This window comes from Mytilus edulis, chromosome 1 (genome assembly GCF_963676685.1).
Source record: "Mytilus edulis chromosome 1, xbMytEdul2.2, whole genome shotgun sequence".
Classification (NCBI taxonomy): Eukaryota; Metazoa; Mollusca; class Bivalvia; order Mytilida; family Mytilidae; genus Mytilus; species Mytilus edulis.
Genome location: NC_092344.1, coordinates 118,914,474 through 118,926,323, shown reverse-complemented (window position 1 = coordinate 118,926,323; position 11,850 = coordinate 118,914,474). Strand labels below are relative to the sequence as shown.

Genomic DNA, 11,850 nt, shown 5'->3' with positions numbered 1-11,850 from the left:
AGCTCACTTGGCCCTTTGGGCCAGGTGAGCTAAAAATGAACATTGTCTAATGAACCATGAAAATGAGGTAAAAGTCAGATGAGACCTGCCAGACAGGCATGAGCATCTTATAATCATGCCATACACCAAATAAGCTGATCTAGTGTTTATAATATAATAAAAAGATGACTAAACTAGAGGCTCTAAAGAGCCTGTGTTGCTCACCTTGGTCTAGGTATATTAAACAATGGACACGGATAAATTCATGACAGAATTGTGTTTTGGTGATAGTGATGTGTTTGTAGATCTTACTTTACTGAACATTCTTGTTGCTACAATTATCTCTATCTATAATGAACTTGGCCCAGTAATTACAGTGGAAAATATTTTCTAAAAATTAACAAAAATTTATGAAAAATGTTAAAAATTAACTATAAAGGGCAATAACCCCTTAAGGGGTCAATTGACTATTTTGGTCATGTGAACATATTTGTAGATCTTATTTTGCTGAACGTTATTGCTGTATACAGTTTATCTCTATCTATAATAATATTCAAGATAATAACAAACTAGAGGCTCTAAAGAGCCTGTGTCGCTCACCTTGGTATATGTGAATATTAAACAAAGGAAGCAGATGGATTCATGACAAAATTGTGTTTTGATGATGGTGATGTGTTTGTAAATCTTACTTTACTAAACAGTCTTAATGCTTACAATTATCTCTATCTATAATGAATTGGCCCAGTAGTTTCAGTGGAAAATGTTAGTAAAAATTTACAAATTTTATGAAAATTGTTAAAAATTGACTATAAAGGAAAATAACTCCTTAGGGGGTCAACTGACCATTTCGGTCATGTTGACTTATTTGTAAATCTTACTTTGCTGAACATTATTGCTGTTTACAGTTTATCTTTATCTATAATAATATTCAAGATAATAACCAAAAACAGCAAAATTTCCTTAACATTACCTATTCACGGGCAGCAACCCAACAACGGGTTGTCAGATTCATCTGAAAATTGAAGGGCAGATAGATATTGATCTGCTAAACAATTTAACCCCATGTCAGATTTGCTCTAAATGCTTTGGTTTTTGAGTTATAAGCCAAAAACTGCATTTTACCCCTATGTTCTATTTTTAGCCCATGGCCATCTTGGTTGGTTGAACGGGTCACGCCACACATTTTTAAAACTAGATACCCCAAAGATGATTGTTGCCAAGTTTGGATTAATTTGTCCCAGTAGTTTCAGAAGAGAAGATTTTTGTAAAAGATAACTAAGATTTACGAAAAATTGTTAAAAATTGACTATAAAGGGCAATAACTCCTAAAGGGGTCAACTGACCATTTCGGTCATGTTGACTTATTTGTAAATCTTACTTTGCTGAACATTGTTGCTGTTACAGTTTATCTCTATCTATAATAATATTCAAAATAATAACCAAAAACAGCAAAATTTCTTTAAAATTACCAATTCAGGGGCAGCAACCCAACATCAGGTTGTCCGATTCATCTGAAAATTTCAGGGCAGATAGATCTTGACCTGATAAACAATTATACCCCATGTCAGATTTGCTCTAAATGCTTTGGTTTTTGAGTTATAAGCCAAAAACTGCATTTTACCCCTATGTTCTATTTTTAGCCGTGGTGGCCATCTTGGTTGGTTGACCAGGTCACGCCACACATTTTTTAAACTAGATACCCCAATGATGATTGTGGCCAAGTTTGGTTTAATTTGGCCCAGTAGTTTCAGAGGAGAAGATTTTTGTAAAAGCTAACGACGACGACGACGACGACGGACGACGGATGCCAAGTGATGGGAAAAGCTCACTTGGCCCTTTGGGCCAGGTGAGCTAAAAACGGCAAAATTTCCTTAAAATTACCAATTCAGGACAGTAACCTAACAACAGGTTATCCGATCCATGTGAAAACATCAGGGCAGATAGATCTTGACCTGATAAACAATTAAACCCTGTCAGATTTTCTCTAAATGCTTCGGTTTTTGAGTTATAAGCCAAAAACTGCATTTTACCCCTATGTTCTATTTTTAGCCGTGGCGGCCATCTTGGTTGGTTGACCGGGTCACGCCACACATTTTTAAAACGAGATACCCCAATGATGATTGTGGCCAAGTTTGGTTTAATTTGGCCAAGTAGTTTCAGAGGAGAAGATTTTTGTAACAGTTAACGACGACGGACGACGACGACGACGGACGCCAAGTGATGGGAAAAGCTCACTTGGCCCTTTGGGCCAGGTGAGCTAAAAAATGATAACACTAACCAATAAAATATGAAAATGGGTTAAAGGTCAGATGAAACCAGTCAGTCTGATATGTACAAATTACAATCATTCACACAAAAATATAGTTGACCAAGTAACAACACTTGGTCAGCACCACATAAGGAACTTTCATGTCATGCTTTATTTCACTCTATTTAGTGGTTCTCTAAAAGAAGACATTTGTATTTATTTCCCGTAGTGTCCTATGTTAAACTAAATCCCTCTCTGACAGTCATCTTGGATGATGGATCAGCTTCAAAGTAACAGCACTTGGTCAGCACATCATAAAGAACATTCATGCCATGTTTGGTTTCACTCCATTCAGTGGTTCTCTATAAGGACATTGCATGTATTGTTCATAGGGTCCTTTGTTAAACAAAGTTCCCAGCTAGTGGCCATCTTGGATGATGGATCAGCTTCAGAGTAACAACACTTGGTCAGGATCTCATAAGGAACATTCATGCCATGTTTAGTTTCATTCCATTCTGTGGTTCTGCAGAAGTTAAAAATGTAAAATGTTAACGATGCAGACTCCAAGTGATGAAAAAAGATCACTTGGTCCTTTGGGCCAGATGTCATGAGGTTAAAAGGGATCAGGTAGTTAAAGCTCAGAAAATACCACACACATCTTCACTCTTTAGATCTAAAAGAAGTTGTCATGTACAAAGTCACGGCACTCTAAAATTAAATGTGTACACATCATCTAAGACCCACCCACTGCCAGGATTGATAGAGTGAATGCTGCTGGCTTAACACGGACTGGTAGGATGTTAAGACAACACCATTCATCAGTAGCAAAGCAGAAAAACTTCCATCATCAAATAGTAGTTGAAAATGCCTGTAAACGATTCTAAAACACTTCATGAGATGGAATGTAATCATGAAATCAATACAAAACAAACTCTAAATAAGATGAAGAAACAACATTAAATATAACATGATTTTATTCCTAGATAATCTTCTCATATATTAGTATAAAACAATAGTTTAGTACACAACAATAATCAGACTAGTGTTAAAATATAATACACTGGTGTCTTGTAGCACTATATCTTTAACAATTGCATAAAAACTCTAAAAAAATCTACATTTTGAAATCTTTTATTTTTAATATTGAGTCATGAGATGTAAAGATTTTATAAAATTCACTAATTTTTGGATAGTTGTAAGGAATATATACGACCCACTTAATAATTTCTTTTTTTTTGTCATTCCATTGTTTTTGCAATATAAAAAGCAAATTACCTTAAAATAAAATAAAATCCCACTAGGTTCTACTTATAGTTATACAAATGCAATTGTCTGAATTTTATATGAAACTCTTTTAAATTAAAGCCAGAATTATTTGAAAATAAATTTTATTCTAAATCCTTTGTCACCAGTGTTTTTACGATGTGTAATCTATAAAATGAGCAGAAAAAAATCTGTCCCCACATCTTTCCTTTAACAGTATTTTTACTTTGTCCTCTTTAGAGACAGATTGAAGTAATTACTACCAAATTAAGCTAATAACTAACAACTTTTAATATCATTGAAGCAATTTTAAAAACTCTAGAACCTAAAACTTTCAAGTCAATATCAATATAACACAGAAAACACAAATCAGCTATAACAACATACACAACCATACAGGAAATTACTTAACTCTGATGATCAAAAAGACAGAAACAATATGTATCATTCATACTTCTGCAGACATTCAAAATATCAGAATTAACCGTTAATGGTAGCGAGAAGGATGACATTATTTCAGAAGCAAAAATATAATGAATGTGATTTTTTTCATGTGTGAAATTAACCGGCAATAGATTGTGCAATTAGATTTTTTGTTTATCCTAATACAACATATTACATCACTGTCTTTAGAAGACAAAGATGTACTACCCAGTACATTTACTTCTTTTTTGTATTTTTTCTTAAACTGATTGAAATCTATGCTTGATTATTTGGTTGAAATACAGATGTACAACAAAGTCATTTTTAATTTTTTCAATTCACGTAACAAATATCCAACACATATCTTATCTGTCAGTCACAACGTAAATCTATAAATATATTCTTCTTAAATCTCCAGGAGAGGTTATCATATTACACTGGGGGCATAACTTCTTTGCTCCCTGAAAAATATATAAAATTAATAATTACATTCCATTTAAATGAATAATGACACCTTTTATAGCTGACTATACAGAATGGGGTTTGCTAATTGTTGAAGGCCGTATGGTGACCTATAGCTGTTAATTATGTGTCATTTAGACTCTTGTGAAGAGTTGTCTCATTGGTAATCATACCACATCTATTTTTTTTATATCAACAACCTCCAGCCTCCATTTCACTTCTTTATTACTCTTAATTATTATTTTCCTCCTAAAAAATTGTTGTCTCTGAAATTTTTTAAAGTTGACAGGGGAACACGCAAAACTTATTCCTTACTTCGAACATTTTCCCCTCAAGCATTAGCCAGTGACAAAACCTAACAACTTACCAACGTTTTTAACCAGCAGTCTTCACAGTGAACATGCCAACATTGTATTGATGTCACAGGTTTATTGTAGGCTTCCTGAAATATAAACAAAATTCTTACAAATCACAAATATTATCTGATTTTAGCATAAGCATCACTATAAGGGACTATTTGATATTCTAGGGAGGAGGGAAAAACGATTTTTTCCCCCAAATAGATCTTTTATTTTTATCTGTTGATATGCTTGCTTAATTTTTCTGTAGCTTTGCCACGTTAATTCACTTTTGTACACACGTGTCAATAAAATACTCACAAAAAGATAGAGAAAATAGTGGAGGCTTTTGAAAATGAATAACTTGGCCTTGTAAATACTGAAAATAAAGACAAGATGAAAATGAATATTCTGCAATTTAAAATTTTACATTGCAGAATATTATTTTCATCTTGTCTTTATTTTCAGTTATTCATTTTCAAAAGCCTCCTCTATTTTCTCTATCTTTTGTGTGAATTTTATTTACATTTGTCTATGTTTCATGTTGTTGAATTTTTTCTTGGTAAAAACTGTTCTGATTCAATATAAGCAAATTTAGCAAAGACAGTTTTGTTCTGTACATTAAAAGTTATTAACACTCACCATGCAAATCAGACATTTTGTTTTTTGGTCCGCATCTCTATCTTTTAGTTTTGTTTTTAATGCTTCTATAACATTACTGGAGTTTGATTCTAATCTGGAAATAAAATCATAAGTTGTTTAAAATAGCACATTATCTAAATATTACTTTGTGTCAAAATAGTAATCAATACAATAATTTCAATTATTAACTTAACCATAATGATATAATGAAGGAGTTATGTCCCCTTGTACAAATTCTTCAGTTTATCATCTTTCAGACAACACGTCTAAAAAAAAAAATGATAACAATAGGAAGGATTTAAAATACTGTTTGCTACATCATTAGATTTTCAAAGAGCTCATCTTTCACATGATATTCAATACATTCGAAATATAAATATAAATCTAAAAAGCTTGATCAAATAAAACATTAAACTAAACCCGTCAAGTTTAAGCGATTACAAGCCAACTTACTGTGTATCATGAGAAGGAGACTTATCGGCTTCATTTACATCCATTCCTTCTTCACTGGTACTTGCTGCAAAAATATATGTGGTCAAATTTTAGACATATTAACTATCGACCAATATTATAATCTCAGAATTTCATATTTAATCAAGTAATCCAATCTATTTATCCACGTCCACTCTGTGTAGTATTTCTATTTGTATCTATCTGATGAGTTGAGCCTTTTTCAACTGAATTTTATAGTTCATTCTTATGTTGTACTGTTACACCACTGTCCCAGGTTAGGGAAGGGTTGTTGGGAACCTGCTAACATGTTTAACCCTGCCACATTCTGTATGTATGTGCCTGTCCCAAGTCAGGAGCCTGTAATACAGTGGTTGTCGTTTGTCGATGTGTTACATATTTGTTTTTCTTTCAATTTTTGTACATAAATTAGTCTATTAGTTTTCTCATTTAAATTGTTTTACTTTTATCATTTCAGGATCATTTATAGCTGACTATGTGGTATGGGCTATGCTCATTGTTGAGGCCATACGGTGACCTATAGTTGTTAATTTCTGTGTCATTTGGTCTCTTGTGGAGAGTTGTCTCATTGGCAATCATACCACATCTTTCTTTCTTTTTTTTTATAATATTAGGTATTATATTTGATTGAATTCAAGTTATAAAAAAATCAAGTCTTCAATGCATTAACAGACAATTGTAACTTCTAATGAGTATCTTCAGAAAATAACTAACCTTTGGGTTGTATTGATGAACTGGAGGATGTTCTGTAAAATAAACAAAAGTTGGATAAAATCTGATTCATAAAAATTTTGAAGAAAATATAATTTGACAACCAGTAGATTAAAATGTATATCTGTTTATCTTAATGATGACCATTTGACCACTAAAGGACCGTGATGTAAATATAAAGGTGTACATCAAGCTCATTGCAGTACAGTATCAGGGAAAGGAGAAAATTTATAAAAATTAGTGTTTCTACAGTATGTCGAAATCTTAGTATTGATTGTAGAAGCAAAAGTTTGAACACTCTATAATTACTGTTTTTTGATGAGGTGAATATGTGGTTTTATTGATTTCTGAGAAAAAAAATTAATATCAATCGAGGCCCGTAAACAGTTCCACGTAGTGCCTCCCTTTCAATCTCCTCATTGGGTATATCAGAAATCGATATCATTTTTTATTACAGGATTAGGTACGGACCCTAATACAGCCAGCCTTTCATAGTGCCTCTCTTTCTCTCTCCTCATTGGTTCCTCTGAGGAACAATATATATTTACATGACAAAGTACCTACCCTAATACAGCCCCTCGCAGTGCCTCCCTTTCTCTCTCCTCATTGGGTTCCTCTGAGGAACAATATATATTTACAGGATTAGGTACCTACCCTAATACAGCCCCTCGTAGTGCCTCTCTTTCTCTCTCCTCATTGGTTCCTCTGAGGAACAATATATATTTACATGACAAAGTACCTACCCTAATACAGCCCCTCGTAGTGCCTCCCTTTCCCTCTCCTCATTGGGTTCCTCTGAGGAACAATATATATTTACATGATACGGTACCTACCCTAATACAGCCCCTCGTAGTGCCTCCCTTTCTCTCTCCTCATTGGGTTCCTCTGAGGAACAATATATATTTACATGATACGGTACCTACCCTAATACAGCCCCTCGTAGTGCCCCTCTTTCTCTCTCCTCATTGGGTTCCTCTGAGGAACAATATATATTTACATGATAAGGTACCTACCCTAATACAGCCCCTCGTAGTGCCTCTCTTTCTCTCTCCTCATTGGTTCCTCTGAGGAACAATATATATTTACATGATAAGGTACCTACCCTAATACAGCCCCTCGTAGTGCCCCTCTTTCTCTCTCCTCATTGGGTTCCTCTGAGGAACAATATATATTTACATGATAAGGTACCTACCCTAATACAGCCCCTCGTAGTGCCTCTCTTTCTCTCTCCTCATTGGTTCCTCTGAGGAACAATATATATTTACATGATAAGGTACCTACCCTAATACAGCCCCTCGTAGTGCCTCCCTTTCTCTCTCCTCATTGGGTTCCTCTGAGGAACAAGGAATAATATCAGCTTCATTATATCTTGTAATTAATAAGGAAACTTTGATTATTTTTCAGAAAAAAATATTCCTCCATAAATTCAATTAAATTTTTATTTCTATCAATATAGATGGCTTATTTACTCACTTTGCAAGTGTTTTGTATTGAGGATTGGGGTATGGAGCTGGCAGTAACTGCTAGTAGTCCTTTGTTGACTTCTGTATCATTGCCATTTTGTTAAGCTTCTTTTGTTACCTATCCTGACATCAGACTCAGACTTCTTTTGAACTGAGTTTTACTGTGCATATTGTTGTGTGTTGAGATCTCAAAAAATATGTTTAACCCCGCTGCATTTTTGCACCTGTCCCAAGTCCGGAGCCTTTTGCCTTTATTAGTCTTGTATGATTTTTAACTGTAGTTTCTTGTGTATATTTTGGAGTTTAGTATAACGTCCATTAATATCACTGAACTAGTATACTTTTTTGTATAGTAGGCAGCTGAAGCACGACTCTGGGTGCAGGAGTTTATCGCTGCATTGAAGACCCATTCGTGGCCTTCGGCTGTTGTCTCTTTGACACATTCCCCATTTCCATTCTCAATTTATTCATTTTAGTCTTTGATTTTGTGTACTACTAATATAGAAATAAGGAGATGTTGTATGATTGCACATGAGACAACTACCCACCAAAGTTCAAAATTAAGTGGATGTATAAAGTAATTATAGGCCACCTTACAGCCTTCAACAATGAGAAAACCATACTGTATAGGCAGCCATAAAATAGTGCATTTTTATAAATTGAGAGAAGGTGTCATTTTCCCACTACTTGAATAATGTGGGGTAATAATTTCATCTTTCTATTCATCTGTTTTACAGACCGAATCACCTGTTATCTTCACTTATTGTTTAGGAATCCTAGGAGCTTGTTTTGTTTTAAAGAACTGATCCATGGATGGGAAATAAGAATTTAGAAAATCTAATTTCAAACAGAAAATAATGAATTTGTGCAATTTGTGTCTATATTATTTGGCAGCAGTTTAAAATTTGTGGATATCCTTGGTAGAAACAGTATAGTATACTATATACACAATATTAGTATAACATTCCGTTAAGGATACTGTGGTCGTCCATACATTTCTGAATCATCTCCATCAACATTTAAATCCACTTCTTCATCAGATGTTCTCTTACACATGGTCTGAAATCCTGATCCTATAAAACAAAACATAACAAACTGATCAACAGAACAAAGTAATGATGGCAGCTATGTTTATTGGAGATTCAGGTTGATCAACATTTTCCCTATCCTTAGATAAGTTCTCTAATAGTAAATAAAAGTGACTGTTTATATATAATTTGCAATTTCTTTGGTAACTGTATATCACTATTATTTTTCAGGATTTTACAATTGAATACTTAAGGTGGTACCTAACACTACAGGGAGATAACTCTGTAAAGTCAGCTAAACGTTTTAATTACGTTGTGTTGTAAAAGGAATATTAAGCTTCTCAATGATCAACATTGGTGTTTGTAAAACTGCTATATAACCAGTGTAATTTTTCTGACAAAACGGTTGGTTCAAAAAAAATTTAATTTTTATATTTTCGTTAAAGGGTCAAAGTAAATACTTTGACAAAATTTTATGAAAATTAAACGAGCCAAATAAATTTAGTGAAAGTGTTGGGTACCACCTTAAGTCACTTTACTCTTTGATGTTTTTTGAGTTACAGTGGTGTTAACTTTGGATTCCAGTTTGAAACTTCACTTTAAAGATAGATATAGTTATGGTTGGTTTCAATAGAGGAAAGGGTATACCAGAAAAGATTTTTTTTATTATTATCATTTATAGCCAGGCAGATGTTGGGTCCCTAAAGCTGGTTATTGAACTGTACAAATATTAACTATCAATTCAGTTGATTCTATAACATTTTATAGTCACATATATGTTTTGTCAAATGCTTGAAATATTTGACTACCTTCCCTTAAGGAAGCCAATCAAATTTTTATTTTGTTAATTATAACGCCTAGGCAGTTATTAGTTTTCTCTGCAATATTAAATACAGATTTTGCATTAACTACGAAATATTAATCTTTTGCTAACATGAACCTACATTGGCAAACGCTGTAATACATCAGGGTTTGATTAACTTTTTCCCCATTAATCATACAACAACATATCTGACCAACATCATTAAATACTGACACTCACACAATTATTTTGATAAAGAAAAGTGAACTTATAATTGACACATGGTTTCTAATAATCATATACAGTTATTTCATAATCCCTATTTTCATCGAACCAACGGAAGTTGAACATTAAATGATCATTTGTTATGTAGATATGATGTGTATTGGGCTGACATTGTTTGATGAATGAAGTTTTTGTAATTACTGCAAATACACTTAGATTACTAATATGTCAGAGTAAAACTACGGCAAACTGGTCCAGCTAATTACCTACATACTATTAACTTCAGAATCAAACAATCAAGGTCTCATGTTTAACAACATATATTGGTATTCAATAAAAAATCAACTGGAGAAAGCTGATTGAAATTTTATGCAAATAAGGAGTTAATGAACCACTGATAAAACCAGATGCTCTGCAGGGCGTAGCTTTATACGACCGCAGAGGTTGAACCCTGAACGGTTGGGGCAAGTATGGACACAACATTCAAGCTGGATTCAGCTCTAAATTTGGATTGTGATTAAATAGTTGACACAGCATAGGTTTCTGACACAGAATGAATGTGTTCTAATGAACTTAAAATTTTTGTTTTCTCTTAGAGCAATTCACTATGCTGTTGAATATTAATCCTCTCAAAAAAATGTTTGAAGAAATTTTCTTTTTTATTTATGAAATTTCAAATGAGAAAAATTGATCCCAATTTTTTTAATCACATCCCCCTTTCCCTTATTCCAAAACTAATCTCAATTAAAATTTCTAATGGAGTTTGCAACAATAACTACTCATTTAAATACATCATAAAATATTAAGATGTAAAAAAACTGCTTGTTATCACTGAATGGTAAAGATTATTTTAATTTATCAGTTGGTAGTAAAAAGTGAATATACATTGTATATTGTATATAACAAAGATTGTAGTTGATTCTGGACAAAGAAAGATAACTCCAATTAAAAAAAAATCTTGCTATTGCACAATATTTTGCAATTAGATATTTCTTGCTTACTATTCTGGACAAAGAAAGATAACTCTAATTAAAAAAAAATTTGCTATTTCACAATATTGTGCAATTAGACATTTCTTGCCATTGCGCAATACTGTGCAATTGAAAAGACTTGCTATTGCACAATACTTAATATAATAATTTTAGATCCTGATTTGGACCAACTTGAAAACTGGGCCCATAATAAAAAATCTAAGTACATTTTTGGATTCAGCATATCAAAGAACCCCAAGATTTCAATTTTTGTTGAAATCAGACTAAGTTTAATTTTGGACCCTTTGGACTTTAGTGTAGACCAATTTGAAAACAGGACCAAAAATGAAGAATCTACATACACAGTTAGATTTGGTATATCAAAGAACCCCATTTATTAAATTTTTGATGAAATCAAACAAAGTTTAATTTTGGACCCCGATTTGGACCAACTTGAAAACTGGGCCAATAATCAAGAATCTAAGTACATTTTTAGATTCAGCATATCAAAGAACCTAACTGATTCATTTTTTGTCAAAATCAAACTAAGTTTAATTTTGGACCCTTTGGACCTTAATGTAGACCAATTTGAAAACGGGACCAAAAGTTAAGAATCTACATACACAGTCATGACAGTTAGATTCGGCATATCAAAGAACCCCAATTATTCAATTTTGATGAAATCAAACAAAGTTTAATTTTGGACCCTTTGGGCCCCTTATTCTGTTGGGACCAAAACTCCCAAAATCAATACCAACCTTCCTTTTATGGTCAAAAACCTTGTGTTTAAATTTCATAGATTTCTATTAACTTAAACTAAAGTT

General features: G+C 33.0%; 1 protein-coding gene across 7 annotated transcripts in view; it reads right to left on the bottom strand.

Annotated features, from left to right (window-relative positions):
• Positions 1 to 3,183: 3,183 nt before the first annotated feature.
• Positions 3,184 to 11,850, bottom strand: part of LOC139502896 (E3 ubiquitin-protein ligase Rnf220-like) — a 54,579-nt gene continuing 45,912 nt past the window's right edge. For all 7 annotated transcript variants that reach the window (XM_071292596.1, XM_071292603.1, XM_071292611.1 and 4 more), the window contains exons 9-15: positions 8,980 to 9,073; positions 7,819 to 7,905; positions 6,541 to 6,572; positions 5,809 to 5,872; positions 5,356 to 5,449; positions 4,743 to 4,817; positions 3,184 to 4,374 (exon numbers count right to left, since the gene is read on the bottom strand). In XM_071292596.1, coding sequence (XP_071148697.1) covers positions 4,303 to 4,374; positions 4,743 to 4,817; positions 5,356 to 5,449; positions 5,809 to 5,872; positions 6,541 to 6,572; positions 7,819 to 7,905; positions 8,980 to 9,073 — 518 coding nt within the window. In that variant the 3' untranslated portion in view covers positions 3,184 to 4,302. The remainder of the gene's footprint in view (positions 4,375 to 4,742; positions 4,818 to 5,355; positions 5,450 to 5,808; positions 5,873 to 6,540; positions 6,573 to 7,818; positions 7,906 to 8,979; positions 9,074 to 11,850) is intronic.